Source organism: Microtus pennsylvanicus, chromosome 3, assembly GCF_037038515.1.
Source record: "Microtus pennsylvanicus isolate mMicPen1 chromosome 3, mMicPen1.hap1, whole genome shotgun sequence".
Taxonomy (NCBI): domain Eukaryota; kingdom Metazoa; phylum Chordata; class Mammalia; order Rodentia; family Cricetidae; genus Microtus; species Microtus pennsylvanicus.
In genome coordinates, this window is record NC_134581.1 from 16,767,574 (window position 1) to 16,784,723 (window position 17,150).

General features: G+C 49.2%; 2 protein-coding genes across 3 annotated transcripts in view; one reads left to right on the forward strand and one right to left on the reverse strand.

Moving 5' to 3' along the window:
* The first annotated feature begins 93 nt into the window (after nucleotides 1–93).
* Nucleotides 94–4,686, forward strand: Rbm15b (RNA binding motif protein 15B). Its single transcript, XM_075964744.1, has one exon. The coding sequence runs from the start codon at nucleotides 1,634–1,636 to the stop codon at nucleotides 4,298–4,300; it is 2,667 nt and encodes an 888-aa protein (XP_075820859.1). The 5' UTR covers nucleotides 94–1,633; the 3' UTR covers nucleotides 4,301–4,686.
* A 2,917-nt stretch (nucleotides 4,687–7,603) lies between these two features.
* The window catches only part of Dcaf1 (DDB1 and CUL4 associated factor 1), a 62,270-nt gene continuing 52,723 nt past the window's right edge, over nucleotides 7,604–17,150 (reverse strand). Inside the window, exons 23-24 of one of the 2 annotated variants that reach the window (XM_075964742.1) lie at nucleotides 14,497–14,749; nucleotides 7,604–8,555 (exon numbers count right to left, since the gene is read on the reverse strand). In XM_075964742.1, the coding sequence (XP_075820857.1) occupies nucleotides 8,500–8,555; nucleotides 14,497–14,749 (309 nt within the window). In that variant the 3' untranslated portion in view covers nucleotides 7,604–8,499. Of the gene's footprint in view, nucleotides 8,559–14,496; nucleotides 14,750–17,150 lie in introns of both variants that reach the window. The other variant, XM_075964741.1, reaches the window with a different exon arrangement.

Consider the following 17,150-nt stretch of genomic DNA (forward strand, 5'->3'; position numbering starts at 1 on the left):
ATAATCTACTGGTTTGTCTCTCCAGTCTGCAAAGGTCCCTTGGTCTGCCAGTGCTACAATCACCCATAAAAGGATTTGGGATCTTGGAGCAGCCAAAGTTGGGGGGAGGGGGCAGTTCTGGGCTTCAGAGTGTTGTGTACTTCAGCCTGGTGAAGACTTAGGCTTGACACCTGAGCTGAAGGTGGACCTATCAGGTCAGCATATGCAGAACAAGCAGAGAATTTTCTGTGCTGGTGCGGGTAGTCAGAGTTGGCGTTTCCATTTCTTCACCCCACCTGGTACTTAGTTGTCCATTCGTTGGGTTCTGGTCTGGGTCTAGTGTGAACAAGGCCCCTTGCTTACTTGTAGTCTTGCAGGTTTGGCAGGAATTGGTTCAGAGGGCCAGAGAGCTATGTGCAGTATGGTTTTCAGTTGCTCTGTGACTGGTACTTAACAGTGTGACTGTGCCTCCTGGGGACACCGCTCCTGCTGCCCCCAAACATCATGTGAAAGAAGTGGCAGCTAAGAAGTTGTGTTTTCCAAAGAGTCGGTCTTAGCTCGCTTGTGTGGTTCCTAAGTTCAGTTTGCATCCACGGGGCCTTAGATTCTGCCATGGAGCCCACTGCACCTGTCTCCTGCCAATTGCTTTGTGCCTGTGGGAGGAGGGGAGAGCTGGGTGCACCCTTTGTCATCCTACAGGAACTGACCTGGAAACAGCCGCCATCCGTGGAGAGCATAAAGCCCTAAAGGCCTTTGGGTACTCTTGCCTGTATTTCACCTGGATGTAGACAGAACATTAACCAGCAAGATATCAGCATGGCGAGAGATGATAACTTCTGGCATTACCTGCTCTACAGACCTACCTTTCCAGCCTCCTGTCTGCCCAGAAACCTACAGCAGAAATTTGGACCCAGGGGCACCAAGATTCCTGTCTATAGGATGCAAATGCAGCACTGGACCCAGGGAGGTCTCACCAGCATCTGTAGTCTTTGTTTTCAGGGTCTTGCCAGGACAGTGCCTGAAGAATCTGAATGCAGAAGATCCTGGGATGTGGGTCCTGGACAGGGTGTAGGATCCTTCAAGGACATCACCTCCGGTCCCAGTCAGAAAACGCCATGGAGGGGAATGGGATCTCAAGCTAGTGGCAGGTTTGAGGGGGATACTTCACGGACCGAGGCCGCCGGTCAAGTGGCCATTCCTGTTCTAGTGGGCACGGCCCTAAGCTGACAGACCCACTGGCGTGGGTAGCCCTGGAGCACAAAGCCCAAGTCCCCCTGGGGCCTGCCTGCTCCTGAGGAACGCCGCGCACAACGCAGTAGCAGGTGCCTAAGCCCAGCCAGCCACGCGGTGGCGCCAGAGCTTGCAGTCGGGCCAGCTCCTCCGCTTGCCGAGGTGTCACGTGGGTGCAGGACCGCGGAGCCGGGTGATAGGCGCCGAGCGAAACTCTCGTCCCGCCCACCCGAGTCACGTGGTGCGGCCGGCGCAGCTTGATAACGCAGCTCCCGGCCCTCGGCGCCGCTCCCGCCCCGCCCCGCCGCCGCCGCCGCGCCGAGTCCTTTTGTCCAAGATGGCGGCGCCGGGGGCGCTGCCTCCTGGGCTGCCGCCGCTGCCGCTGTGAGGAACCTGCGGGCCGCCCGCCCGCCGCGCCGGCGCCATGAAGCGGCAGAACGAGCGAGACTCCAGCCCGAGCGGGCGTGGCTCGTCATCGTCCGCCAAGCGGCCGCGGGAGCGCGAACGGGAGGCAGAGGCGGGCGGGCGGCGAGCAGCGCACAAGGCCTCCGGCGGCACTAAGCACCCGGTTCCAGCGCGGGCTCGTGACAAGCCCCGCGGCAGTGGCGGCGGCGGGCATCGCGACGGTCGCGCTGCCGGGGATGCGAATCACCGAGCGAGCAGTGGGCGCTCCTCGGGCGCGCCCGGAGGCGGAGGACGCACCGGCAAGGCCTCGGGGGACCCCGGTGCCGGCGGCTCGTCGCCCCGCGCCTCTCCGCTGCCGCCGCCCCCGCCGCCCCCCGGGGCGGAACCAGCGGGTCCCGGCTCCACGGCGGCTCCGGAATACAAGACGCTGCTCATCAGCAGCCTGAGCCCCGCGCTGCCGGCCGAGCACCTGGAGGACCGGCTCTTCCACCAGTTCAAGCGTTTCGGTGAGATCAGCCTGCGCCTGTCGCACACTCCGGAGCTGGGCCGCGTGGCCTACGTGAACTTCCGGCACCCACAGGACGCGCGCGAGGCCCGGCAGCACGCCCTGGCCCGGCAGCTGCTGCTCTACGACCGGCCGCTCAAGGTAGAGCCGGTCTACCTGCGCGGCGGCGGCGGCGGGAGCAGCCGGCGCAGTAGCAGCAGCAGCGCCGCCGCCTCCACGCCGCCCCCGGGCCCCCCCACGCCCGCCGACCCCCTGGGCTACCTGCCGCTGCACGGGGGCTACCAGTACAAGCAGCGCTCGCTGTCGCCGGTAGCCGCCCCGCCCCTGCGAGAGCCCCGCGCTCGGCACGCCGCGGCAGCCTTCGCCCTGGATGCTGCGGCCGCGGCCGCCGTGGGACTGTCTCGGGAGCGGGCCTTGGACTACTACGGGCTGTACGACGACCGCGGGCGCCCCTACGGCTACCCGGCCGTGTGCGAGGAGGACCTGATGCCGGAGGATGACCAGAGAGCCACGCGCAACCTCTTCATCGGGAACCTGGACCACAGTGTATCTGAGGTGGAGCTCCGACGGGCCTTCGAGAAGTACGGCATCATTGAGGAGGTGGTCATCAAGAGGCCTGCCCGTGGCCAGGGTGGTGCCTATGCCTTCCTCAAGTTTCAGAACCTGGACATGGCACACAGGGCCAAGGTGGCTATGTCCGGCCGGGTGATTGGCAGAAACCCCATCAAGATAGGCTACGGCAAGGCTAACCCCACCACCCGCCTCTGGGTGGGTGGTCTGGGACCTAACACCTCGCTGGCAGCCCTGGCCAGGGAATTTGATCGCTTTGGGAGCATTCGGACCATCGATCACGTCAAAGGAGACAGCTTTGCCTACATCCAGTACGAGAGCCTGGACGCAGCCCAAGCCGCCTGCGCCAAAATGAGGGGCTTTCCCTTGGGTGGTCCGGATCGCAGGCTCAGGGTGGATTTTGCCAAAGCAGAGGAGACTCGCTATCCCCAGCAGTACCAGCCCTCACCTCTCCCTGTGCATTATGAGCTGCTCGCTGATGGATATACCCGGCATCGAAACCTGGATGCGGACCTAAGGGTGCGGGATAGGACCCCTCCACACCTCCTCTATTCAGACCGGGACCGGACCTTTTTGGAAGGGGACTGGACCAGCCTCAATAAAAGTTCGGACCGCAGAAACAGCCTAGAGGGCTATAGCCGCTCAGTGCGCAGCCGGAGTGGTGAGCGCTGGGGAGGAGATGGGGACCGGAGTATAGCCAAGCCCTGGGAAGAGAGACGCAAGCGGAGGAGCCTTTCTAGTGACCGTGGGAGGGCAACTCATTCCCCTTATGAGGAACGGAGCAGGACCAAGGGTGGGGGGCAGCAGTCTGAGCGAGGCTCAGACCGCACTCCTGAGCGTAGCCGAAAGGAAAACCACTCCAGTGAAGGGACCAAGGAGTCAGGCAGCAACTCCCTCAGCAACAGCAGACATGGTGCGGAGGAGAGGGGCCACCATCACCACCACCACGAGGCTCCAGACTCCTCCCATGGAAAAAAGACTCGAGAGAGTGAACGCAATCATCGGACCACTGAGGCAGAGCCCAAGACTCTTGAAGAGCCAAAACACGAGACCAAAAAGCTAAAGACTCTTTCCGAGTATGCTCAGACACTGCAGCTGGGTTGGAATGGGCTTCTAGTTTTGAAAAACAGCTGTTTTCCAACATCTATGCACATCCTAGAGGGGGACCAGGGAGTTATCAGCGGTCTCCTCAAAGACCACACTTCTGGCAGCAAGCTGACCCAGCTAAAGATTGCCCAGCGCCTTCGACTGGACCAGCCCAAACTGGACGAGGTCACCCGTCGCATCAAGCAGGGGAGCCCCAACGGCTATGCAGTGCTCCTAGCCATCCAGTCAGCCCCCAGTGGGCCTGGCACTGAAGGGGTGCCCGCAGTGGAACCAGGCCTACAGAGGCGGCTTCTCAGGAACCTGGTCTCCTACTTGAAACAGAAGCAGGCTGCAGGGGTGATCAGCCTGCCAGTGGGTGGGTCTAAGGGCAGAGACAGCACGGGCATGCTCTACGCTTTCCCTCCCTGCGACTTCTCACAGCAGTACCTGCAGTCGGCACTGCGGACCCTGGGCAAGCTAGAGGAAGAGCATATGGTGATAGTTATAGTCAGAGACGCTGCCTAGCCCGCACCTGCTCTTCTGCTGTGTTTGTGTCACAGAGCAGTCATGTTAAAATCTGCTCCATTCTCTACCTACCTTACCCCCTTGGTTTGAATTCTCTGCTGGGTTGTTCTGGTTCATTTGGTGGCATCCTGTCCACTGCTAAAACTAAGCTCATGGGTCTGGGGCTTTTTGTTTTTTTACAAGAAAAAAAACTCCTGTTGTGTTTCCCATGTATGAGATACTATCTGCTGTATTCTGTATTTTTTTATTCTTTTTTATTTTTATTTTTTTGACTAACTGTATGGAAAGTTGTCAGTAAAGCCTTTGTCAGAGGATGAATTTTTTTTAATCTGACCATAGTCCTGGTTTAATCAGGTTTTTTCTTAAAAAATGGAAAAATGCCCTCAGTGCATGACCTATGTCGTTTTTGATACCACTGCTTCTAACAGTGTGCTACGTTCGTGGTGCCCAGCTCTTCGTCTGTCAGGACCCTGCTCACACTCGTTGGTCCCTAATGGCCAACAGGCTTGTGTGACTTGGGCCATTACACCATCCTGAGCAGAGCCGATTAGAGGAAGGGCCTGGGCCTAAGATTTGTACCAGCCGCTACAGGTAGTTTTTATTATTGTTTTTTCCCTGTCTTAAGTGCTTCAGTTTGAGCTATGGCCATTAGACAAGGTACCTAATTCTAAAGCTTGTTGGACAGAGAGGGTAGTTTTCAGTTTTGTGGTCTTGCATTGGGGGGAGGAACAGTGCAATATTGATGCTGAGGAGCCTTGTGCTTAACCTGTCCAGGCTCGCTCTGGATCAGTCTTTAGTCTTTATGTAGTCTAGGGTCTCCAGTATCAGTCAGCTGCCTGGTTCCCAGGGGTCCTGGAGGGAAATGGTGGGATGCAGGGTGAGAAGCAGCCTAGCTTGGTTAACCCTTCAATGTGCTTGTGATTTGGGGGCTTTCTTTGGTCTTTCAGGGTTGTCAGTAGAGTGAGCCTGTGCCACAGTCAAACCTAGAGGTTTATGGCCAACAGCAAACTTCCCAGCTACAGTACTCAGTGCTGCAAGGGAGTACAGTGCCAGGAAGATGTCCTTGATGAGTGACGTAGCTTTCCGTGATGAGCCACAGAAATGAGGTAAGGAAACAGATCATTCTCTGTGGGAAAGAAGTCACAATTGCTAAATGATAGGCTAGAGCCCAGAGCCACATCAGCTGGGCTAAGAAGGAAACAGATTGAGGCATCCTCAGGCTGGGAGGGGAAAGTGGCCCAAGAGTTTTAGGCTCTGCCTTTGCTGTCTCAAGTAGGACGTTAGATCAGGCAACAGTTGTCGCCACAGATCACAGCTAGGCTGAGGATGTGCCAGCTTGGGTAGTCCAAACCAGTCAGGCCTAGGAGAATGGGAGTCCTGGTTAAGGATTGTTGGTTCTGGCCCACCTGTAACCTCTGGGCTCTGAGATAGACCTTGGAGGTTATATGGAGTTCATGTACGTCTACAAGGACAGAAACTCTGGAAATTGGGTAAAATAGGGACTTTCTTCTCACCAGGCCTTGGCTGGTATTCATGAGACCAAACATGTCTCTAAAACAGGGTCACAACCCCTTTGACAAACTTGTGTCACCAGAAAATATTTACGTTACAATTCATAACAGTAGAATTACAGTTATGAAGTAGCAATGAAAATAATTTTATGGTTGGGGTCACCAGCACAAGAGGAACTGTGCTAAGGGGTCTCAGCATAGGAAGGTTGAGGACCACTGCTCTGAAGCATTAATGAGAGTGTTAATGTATCCTTCAGCTGTGCTCACTGCCTTCACTGGAGCAAGTCAGTAGGCCTGGTGTCCCAGACTACTTCAGAATTCTTTGTCATACAGCCAGAAACCAGAGAAAGCCTCATCCTGAAGGCCTGTTGCAGTTTTTCTTGGAGATCTTGAACAATGTCATAGAACAGCTACAAAGCAAGTTTCATCACCCAAGTGCACCCTTCCCAGGCAGAACCAAGACACCCCGGCCCCAGCTTTAATCAACCCGTTTGGAAAGGGTCACCCTTTGGCTCCAGTGATAGCCACTGTTTTCTTGGTAAGACCCACAACCCACTGTGACCTTCCACCTTGGACTACTTAACCATCCTAACCACTTCCTTTTAGTCCTTAAGACATAACAGGTTCTGTGGCCTCCTAGCCAGCCCTGCCAGCACCAAAGAAGGTGTGGGTCAGGTAACCAAGGCTTTGTCTAGTCATGACATTGTCTCCAGTGAGAAAGCCCACAGCAGGTACCCAGCAGCTGACGTTTCATGAAGGCAAAAAACCAGAGCAGACAAAACCCCTTAATGTGTAGTGTTTTTATACCCTGTGTCTTCCTAAGTGACTCAGGTTTTGAACCCTAGTAGAACAAGGAAGGTAGATGTTTTCTTTTAGTCTCATGAAACACATTCCTAAGGGAGTGTTGTCAAGTCAACCAGAATTGTGCTTTCCTATTAAATGTGCCCGTCTCCACCTTGGGAGGCCTGTGGGTGCTCCCAAGAGCTTCTGGCAGATGAGCTGAATTAGTGATGATGCAGAGTTTTGCTGCTTTCTCTTCAGCTGCATTCAGTGCCAGCCATCAGACGTGTACTGGCTGTTGTCAGTTAACCAGTTAATGCCAAGGCATGAAGCAGACGAAGAGCTGAGGCCTCGGCTTTTACAGGAACAAGATGGATGTGCCTCTGTGGTACAGGCCATTTCAGTGTGACAGGTTGTGTTCCTGAGTGTAGCAGGTTCTACCTACCCCTGGAGAGTTTTCGCCATCTTGTATTGCTTGTTTACTTTATACCCAATACACCCTTCTCTCAGTAAAGGGAGAGGTGTCTCTGTGGCTGTGTAATTAATGCCTATGTAACAGAAACCGAAGCTACCATTTCGGCAAAATCAGAGTGAGAAATTACTGTTTTATATTTATTGTGGGAAAGAAATGGTGGGATAAACAAAACATGAGCCCCTCATACTTTCAGACCCGTGAAGTTTTTCCTTCATACCCAACGTGACCAAGCCTCAAATACCCCTCAACTTCTAGGACTGAAAAAGACCTAGGGGTGGCCAGACTGCTCCTTAAATGTCCCACACACGGTGAAAGAGATGCAGCCCCACTCTCTTACCCCCTCTGCTCCCCCCCCCCCTTGTTGTCCTCACAAGGCCTCCAGCAACTTCAGGCCAGGCTCAAGTGACTCAACTACTGTCTGCCCTGGGAGACTTGCTGTGGGAGGGCTTTGCCTTCCTTAGGTCCCCTGGTCTGGCCAAAACTGAGGAGGTGAAGGACACCCCATCTCAGTAAAAGAAAACAAGGAAAGGCCAAAAACAAAGACAGACTTGTAGTTTATTTTGTATTTTTTTTTAAATAAATACACTTTACATTAAAGAAAAAGACCTTTGATTTGTAATTTCCACATTGGGGAGAAAGGGAAGGAAAAAAGGACTTTCGAAAAACTGAATCACAAAGAGAAAGAGAGGGAGTGAATTTATACCCCTAAAGTTCTCTCAACTCCACAAAAACAAGGTCTACACAACTGCCTGGCCACCAAGGTAGGAGTTAGGCGTTTTCCCAGTAGCAGGCCATGCCTTCCACTCCCGCTCTGGCACAAAGGAAAACAAATTAACTTGACAGCGTATGAGGCAACAAAACAGGTTAAAAAATCATATATTATATTTATAATAAAATATTCTTAATCCTTATCAATTTAAGAAACCACGATTTTCCTCTTCATTTAAATACGTATGTAAAAATGCCTCTATATTGTTCTTTAGACATCATTTTCTTCCAAAGAAAATGAAGTGCAGGATAGGAGACTGGTGGATATAAGTTCAGACCCTCGGTTATAAATGCCTGTTGCTTTTTTTTTTCTTTTTAAAGTTTTATAAAAAACTATTTCTTGTTCTTTAAGTAAAGAACATTATACAAAGAAAATATATTGTGAAATACCCAGAGACATGTTTGTTTTTCCCTTGAGGAAAGCTATGTCCGTCCTAGGAGGAGGGGACGCAAACTAGGGCCTAGTCCCTGTAGTCTTTTTTTTGTGGTTGTTATTGTTTTTTAGAAGGGCCCTCAGAGTCAGGAGAGTCTAAACCAGTCCTCTGAATGCAGGGCATACAGTTCCTTAACGGACAGCCCTGAGAGACAGCAAAGGCAGGTGTTCTGAATTCATTCACTCAGTTTCTCTCGCCTGCCAAGATTCTCTTCCAAGTGGGGATGGCACATCACTCATTCAGAGATATGATGATGTCATCTTCCAAATCAGAGTTGTCCGAGCTGTCTGCTGAAAGGTAGAGAAGGGAGAGAGAATTATGTGCTAGGATTGTAGGAGACCCTGCATTCAACACACTTATGCCTGAGCAGGGTTAATTACCACTTTCCAGAAAGTAGAAAACACATCAATTAACTCCTTGGAGCTTGGCTCCAGAGAATAGGCCTGTTGGTGGCAACAATGGACACCCTTGGGACCTCTGGTCCTCTTGCCTTTCAAAAGACCTGAACCTGGAGGCCATGCTTCCTGCCCGGGACGCCCCAGAGGGATCAAGTGTCCTCAAGCCTTCACCTGGGGCACTGGGCTGCAAAGGGACAGGACTGAGAGGAGCAAAGAGGTCTCAGCTCCAGGCCTATTGTCTCCTTATGGCAGGATCATTGGCCCTAACCCCAAGGAAGCACTAAAGAGAGGCTCACCAGCTATAGTGAGTTCTAGGCCAGCCTGAGTTAAGAGTAAAACCCTGTCTTTAAAACAAAATGTTAACGGGAATGGAAGTAGGAGACAGGAAGAATGATGTCAACAGTTCAAAGTAGCAAATACAAAGGATAAACAATACCATACCTAACATACCACACAAAGACCATATCAATGAAATTACATTATAGATCAGACTAATAAGATTTTTTTTTCTTTTTTTAGCTGTTCTTGCCATAGGAAGCAGGTAATGATTGGATGGTGGGCATGTCCATTCTTCACTATAGTAACCTTTTCACATAAATCCTATACTTTCATGATGGATACCTTAAATGTACACGCTAGTTTTTTTAGCAGAGGAGGTTTGGTTTTGGTTTTTCAAGACAGCGTTTGTCTATGCAGCCCTGGCTGTCCCAGAACTTGCTTTGTAGACCAGGTTGCCCTAGAACCCACAGAGATCTGTCTGCCTCTGATTCACAAGTGCTGGGATTAAAGGCATGCACCACCACCATCTGGCACTAAAATTTATTTTTAAAAACAGGCTGAATCCCTTTCTCTAAAAGCCTCAGGAGCCTACAAAGACAAGATGATCCTAAGACTCAATCCTTGGAATGCAGATACAGAAGAGCCAACCATCCACCAACAAGAAGGCCACAAGGAGCATGGAGACCAAGGGCTCTACCTTAATGTGCAGACAAGGAATGAACTTTTATTAACACTTCTAGAATGATCCATTGAGGAATGAAACTAAATGATAGGAAAAAAGCCCCTCAACGCCAGGTGTGAGGGACATAATCTATAATCCCACATTCTGGAGAGGTCAGCCTGGCTGCAGTGAGACCATGTTCTAACCCTTCCCTCCACCAAAGGATCCTCAAAACAAAAATACATCATGCCTATCTGATAAAAGTTAAAATGAGTAAATAACTCTTAAGGCCTAGTGTTTGTTCAAGAAGCTAGGAAAAGGGGCCAGTAAAATGTCTCAGCAGGAAGGTCCCTGCCACCAATCCTATCAACTTGAGTTCTACCCAGGAGCCTAATGGTGGAGAGAACCAGATCCACAAATTGTCCTCCTCTGACCACACACTCTGGAAAGCATGCTCTCTCCCTAAACATAATTTGAACTTTTTTTAAAGATGTATATATGGATGTTTTGCCCGAGTAGGTTAATAGGGCATCAGATCTCCTGGTTCTGGAATAACAGATGGTTGTGAGCTGTCATTCAGGTGCTAGCAATCAAACCAGGTCCTGCAAGAGCAAGTGCTCTTAACCACTGAACCATCTCTGCCAGCCCCTTAAGTTTTTTTTAATAAAAAAGCTGTAGAGATATTTTCATGAGGTTCCCAGGAACGTGGGCAAGCCCTGAAACACCTGGACTCTGGCATGTCTGTGTGGAAAGGGGTGCCCACAAACACCTCGCCAAGGTACCCAAAAGAATTCTAGGGCAAGGTGAGGAAGGAAAAGTGCATATTCCCAAATCTTCACTCTCTGCAAGGTCCCTTATGAAAAACAGAGAAACGAAAACAACAGCACCGACACAAGAATGCCCTTCAAATAAAAAAGAGAGATGGCCTTGGAGGAGAGAAGACAAAATCGGTGTTCCGCATGATCCAAATGGATACAAAAATGGCCCAGCATGGCAAGGACTTGGAAAACACAATGGAGTGGTCACAGAATGAGAAGTTGAGACTTGAACCTGAACAGACCATACCCCAGCAGCTTCTCGGGAGGTGAAAACTCTAGAAAGAAGGCAGTGTCTACTCCCCAGAGCCACGCACAGCACCTGTCTCTACCAGACTCCTGCAGACACTGAATCTCCTCCAGGGCTTGCATTATAGGCATGCCAACAATGCCAGGCCCACTTTCCTGAGAACCTCCCTAGGAAGCTTCAATCCCTCTACCTCACTGCAAAAAAAACAAAACAAAAAGAAGAGGCCAACATTTAACTCCGCATCACATCTAAGGACTGCTCCCTGAGGATCACAGCAGCCAACGGTCAGGTGACAGGACGCCTTTTATCTACCTGCCTTCGCCTTTTCTCAGCCCCAGATGTTGCAGTGACCCAATCGGCAGCCTCTGGTCAGGAGCTCCCATTCTGAATGCTGTACGCAGCAAAGGCAATCTTTCCAGTGTTTTGACCTGTTATTGCCTTACAACATCCAGGCTTGGGAGCAAGGGGTCTCCAGAAGCAAAGACACAAAGACCCTGATGACAACATGCCTCTCTCTCATGGACTAGGGTTCTCTATCTGGAGCTGTATCCCTGCAGGACCCAGGGCCTATGCAAAGTCACATGGCAGCCCACAGAGTGTGGGTCTCTATGGCTTTCACTATACCCTAAAAGGACTCCATAAGTTCAGGAAGAGTTCCTCCAGGCAATCAGAATAAAGCTTGTAACAATAATACTTATGAGGAGTTTAGCACAATCAGTCTGCTCCACAGACAGCCACTACGAATAGCAATATCCTCGATGGACAACCCTGAAAACAATACAGGACAGCCTTCAGGTGCCACCTCTGTCTCTCAACCCCGAGTCCAAGCAGAAAAAGCCACACTTTGTCATGTATATGTCAATATTTACACCTAGGTTATAGTGACAATATTATTATAACGTACAGAATTAAAACTTTCCAGATTGCTTTGAGAGAAGAAATTTTCAGAATGGCAAAAGGAGGGTATACTGTTACCAAATACAAATTGAGAGGGTTTATATTCAAATTAAGAATGGAAAACCTGAAGCTGGGTGTGGAGGCACAGCCTGTAAAGCTAGCAAAAGGATTGGGAACTTGGGGCCAATCTTAGCCACACAGTACCACTATGTTAGGTGATGAAGACAAACTGGGGATCTGGGATGACCAGGCATCCTTGGCTGAACCAGCACCTGGGGTCACAGTGTAGAAGCTGAGGGCAGTGTGCATTAGTAACTACGTCACTGCTGCCCAGGACGCGCCTCCCCCCCCCCCCCCCCCCCCCCCCCCCGCTGCTTCCAGAGAAACACTTAAACTTTAACTGTCCCTGTCAGAGTTAAGACCCAATATAGAACTTAAAATGTGTTTTTCATAACCAAAATGTATCATCTCAACACAAGCAAGCAAGGACTAAGCTAAGGTATCTAGAAGTGGGGATGTGCACAGTTCTATCAAAACAGCAAAGTCCAAGCCCTAGAAAAAGTCGGAGCATGGAACAGGCTCCTTGCCGCAAATAACACTTAAACACGCCATGTGGGTGCCCCTGCTGCTCTGTCAAGACTCCTTCCATTTTTCTTTGCATTTAATGGGTAGAGGTTTAGAAACATCACAGAATAAAAAAGCCAGATATCTTCGCTCCTCTGGTAATTAAATGCACATTAGCACATCTATGTGTCATTTACTGTTGTAAAGCATGAGCAGAAGCTGGAAGTGTCATCTGGATTGTTGGGACACGGTCACTGGTAGCGGCTCTCTGCTTTCATTCACTGCCCCCATCATGGATTAAGTACACAGCCCTGTGAATGAAGGCAGTTGTCAGGGTTAGAGTAGGGGGTGGGAAGGTTTCTCTATTTTATCTGTGATCGGAAGTTTTATTTTCACTACCTGGGTTATATTCCTCCCTTTCTATGGAGATATTGTACTGGTTAAAAACAGGGATTCAGTTCTTTAGAATATGCAATCTAGCCACCTCTTGACATAAAGCAGGCCCTGGAGGAACAGGCCTGAGTAAAAATGGGACACTAGTAATAACAGTACTGTAGCCCTTCTTAGTAAGCCCCTCCTTCAAGACCAGTTTTTGATTAATCTGTCTAGAAATGTTTTTAAATCTTGTGTTTTGCTAAAGTATTTTTTATTTAAAAACAAAAAAACAAAAGAAATGACCCTTTCTTACATGTGGACTGACCCCGCCTCCTGCATCATTAACTGAAGTGAAGGGAGGAATATATTGATATTTTGCTAAAATGTCTCTGGATCCTTCTTACCTGGCTCTCAGGTCTTGGTCGGGAGCTAACCCACAGAATCACCTTTAAATATGATAAACAGCAGATAACCCCACCAAGAACTTCCTCATATAACTCTTAAGAGCACTTGCTGAAAGTCTCTGCTAAGGCAATCAGCTGTCTGCCTTCAGTACCACCAGCACTTGAGAGAGAGCTATCCCAAAGAAAATGGACTCCCATCAGCGGTGAAGGCACCACACACGACAGGGGTATCTTATTTGTATGCTTTAAAATCTGCCACCCACCTCTTCTACCAGGAAACATGATCACAAACATAAGGTCCTCTGAGGAAGAAGGTTGGCATTTGCTTGGCCTGGGCCATCACAACACTTCTGTCAGCAGAGTAACTGATGTGTGTGTGTGGTTTTTTTTGTTTTTTGTTTTTCGAGACAGGGTTTCTCTGTAGCTTTGGAGCCTGTCCTGGAACTAGCTCTTGTAGACCAGGCTGGCCTCGAACTCCCAGAGATCCACCTGCCTCTGCCTCCCGAGTGCTGGGATTAAAGGCGTGCGCCACCACCACCCGGCCTGATGTGTGTGTTCTTGCTGCTCAGCAGTAACAGCATATGGCTGCAGAGCATTTGAAAATGAGAGCTAATTTTTATTTTAATTAAATGTGAACATCCCTCTGTGATTAGTGCCTGTCGTTATTAGACACAATACCTATCACGCCTGTGAGAATGGTGGGTATGTTCGCTAAAGGAGACAGGGATCACTTCTCACTCAGGCAGGGCAGCAATACAAAGAACCAGGACCATGGCTGGCAGAGTCTGCCAACAGTGGCCCTCTCAGCAAGGCTGAGATATTTCAGAGTGCGGTGGTGGCGTTTGTCCAGTCTTAAAGCTCTGGTTGGCATATTTGGGATCATTAGCAATGGCAGAAGACAGTTTCAGAGATCCACTAGCGGGAAATCACCACACAAGCTAGGGCTTGTTCTTCAAACTTTGAACAAGAAGTGGGGAGGAATGAAGAAAACAGATGCACTTGTACCTCAGCCTTTAGGGGGACTAGGCCAAAAGAAGACTGGAAAGGACTCCCACAAAAGGCCCTCAGTTTGTATGCAACAGGCGCAAAGGCACAGCAGCCGGGAAGGAACTGCTTCTCACTGATTCCAGCCTGAGCCTCTACTGACAGCTATGCTTTGGCCTTCCTAAGGCCAATCAATCCTTTAAAGAAGGAATTCAAAAGCTATAAGCTCATATCTATTTTGTAAATAAGTTTTATTAGAACACAGTCATAAACATACGTTTGGCCTGTGACTGCTTTCTCATTATTACAGCAGAGCTGAGTTTCTGTTATAGAGACCATAAGACCCAGGAAGCGAAAAAAGCAGTAAGTTTGCACTGACAGAAAAACTTTACATGCCTTTGGTTAAAAGGAAAGAGGTGGGAGCCAGCTGGAATGGTGTACAACGTCTAACAGGAGAACAGGGGTTACTGACGCCATACTGCTGCTCCTCAAGGGACCAGACTGCTGAATCAGCAGAACCCAAGCACAGCTATCTTCTGGCCTGGGTTGATACAAGAAGAGGGTCCTGGCCCGCTCATCCCAAACTCTGCCCTATACTTACTGTCGCCCAGGATCAGTTCCACTTCCTCATCTGCATCAGAGTCTTCATCTTCCCCCTCCTCTCCCTCCTCTAGAAGGTTTGCTAGCTCCTCATCCGAGGGAGAGAAGTCGTTGTCCCCATCCTCTCCTGCGTTCTCATTGTTGTCATCCTCCTCCAGTTCTGCCTCCAGCAACTGGTCGGTGTCAAGTTCATCTAAATCATCGGTGTCGTCATCATCTTCATCATCATCCTCTTCCTCCTGCTCTTCCTCTTCCTGGTGAGAGAGCATGAAGTCCATAAGGACAATCACAAAGGCTTAAACCCTTATGGGCCATGTGGTGATTCCTATCCTGGAGAATATGGGGTGTACAGAGGAATAAACTGTCATCCATGACGACTGGGACAGGCACACATGTTCAAGACATTTCAAGACGTCAGCAAGGATTACAGGTCCCTCCACAAGGGAATACTGGTCATACAGCCCTTATGCAAAGAAACAGAAAACCTGTCTAAAACTACCAATAACCTTCAAAGACCAGAGGGATTCTTCTGCCTCCTCCATCAACCAAAGTGAGGACACTTAACTCAGACACTGGAACAAAAGGTTTGCACGGAAATCTGAAGTCCCATGTTCTAGTAAACAAAGAACACAGCTGCTAAAGTGCCAGCTCCTAAAGCCCCGCGCTCATGTATTCCATCCTACGTAACGGGCAGATCCCTTGTAGAGCTATTAAGCACTCAATGTGAACGTTTCAACAAGTGAGGCACACAAGACAGAGTATACAAATAACTACGCTTTCCTGTTACAAAGCAATAAATCAATCAATAAGTAATGTGACAGAAAAACAGTGAAGTATTTCCTCTAGGTATCCCGGACTAAATATCCTGCTGCTCACATAAAAAAAAAAGCACACTGCTGACAAGGCCCTGGATTAAAAAAAAAAAAAAACCCACAGCTACAATATAAGCCAGACTTGTCAACAACTTGCTTCTAGACCTGATCATTTGGAACAACTATTAAAGACTTTTTAACACACACAGGTGTGTGTGTGGGGGGGGGGGGGGTTGCTGTCAGTACAGGTGGGCACACATGCAGCATTACACATGTGGAGGTCAGAAAATAACTTCCAGTGTTGATCCCTCTCTTCCATCTTGTTTTTAAGTCAGGATCTCTTGTTCTTCAGCCACAGTATCTAGCATGGTCTCCAAGTTTCTGGGGATTCTCCTGTCTCACCTCGCCGTCACTCTAGAAGTTTTTGGGATTACAACTACTTGCTACCATAACCAGCTTTGTTTTGTGTGGGTTCTGGGGGTTCAAGCTCAGGTTCATACTTATGTGGCAAGCACTCAGCCATTTCCCAACCCATAGAGACTCTCTGATGAGCTGCTGGATGTAGTGTGTGTGCGCATGTGTGTGTGCGCGCGCGCGCGTGCGTGTGAGACACATGCTGTGTCACAGGTCGGTATGCTCAGCTTACCAGTCTAAAATTTAAATTTGAAACCTGGATCATGGAGCAAAGGCTCACAGACCTATCCAAATCTTACAGCAGAATCTAAGGAAGCAACATTTAGAGCAATCACTGGGAGTCAACGCCCTCAGAAAGCCCCTCTCTTGTCTATGTAAATAAGGTTTCCACTGGATCTAATGTAAAGTGTTGGCCATTGTTGTTCTAAGTCTTCACTGAGGATTTAAGACACTTTAGAGGAACTGAGAACGAGGCCATTTTAAAGGCTACTAATAAGTTTTAGAACAAAATGAAGTAAACTTTTCTCTCTGAATTCATCTCAAGTCAATTTCATGATGATCTAAAGTCCCAATGCTTCCTGACAGATCAAAGGCAAAAACTCCCTCCTTTGGCCTCTTACCCTAAATGTGACTTTGGCAAGCTTCCTGCTGTGGGCCTGAATCCACCTTGAAAGCCTGTTCCCACAGACATGTTTTACACATCCCTGCTTCAGATACCTTCACACTTCCTCCACTGCTGCTCACTTCTTATGCAAAGAGATTGAGCTCCCCACACCTAACAATTTCTCCTTAGCACTCAAGTTCCATGTGCCTTCTGCCTATCTACTGCTAAAGAGGTAATAAAGCTGTCTCTGCCCTGACACTCAGCTGCCACTACACCACTTGCTCGCTTAATCTTCACCTCACACAGGGACAACTGGATTCTGCCGGTACCACTCCACAGTGTACAGTGTCTCTGGAATGAGGCTGCCTCCACTAAGCTCAAACTCTATTAACATGAAGATCAACTGTGGGGTGGTTTTTAAGTGGTATTTTATTTGTTTTTGGTTTTTTGAGACAAGGTCTCATTATGTAGCCCTGGCAGTCCTGGAACTTGCTATGTAAACTAGCCTGACCTTAAACTCACAAAGATCTGCCTGCCTCTGCCTTTCCAATACTGGAATTAAAGTTCTGCACCACCATACCTGGCAAATTTAAGTGTATATCTGTTTGTTTCCTTTGTTTAATGTATGAGTCATGTATCTAAGCTGTTGGTAAGTGCTTAATGTACATACAATGTTCAATGAGTGAGTTTGTTGTTCTTTTTATAAGCACAGAACACTGTGCAGAGTATCAAAACCTAAACAGTCACCATCAAGCTCCTCTGTAGTAAATGCCACCAGTTAATGCTGGCATTTAAATTTGCAGTAAATGTCACTAGCCAAATGTT

Excerpts from the sequence above, each read along its gene's own strand:
- Rbm15b (XM_075964744.1), top strand. The coding sequence starts at position 1,634 with ATGAAGCGGCAGAACGAGCGAGACTCCAGCCCGAGCGGGCGTGGCTCG.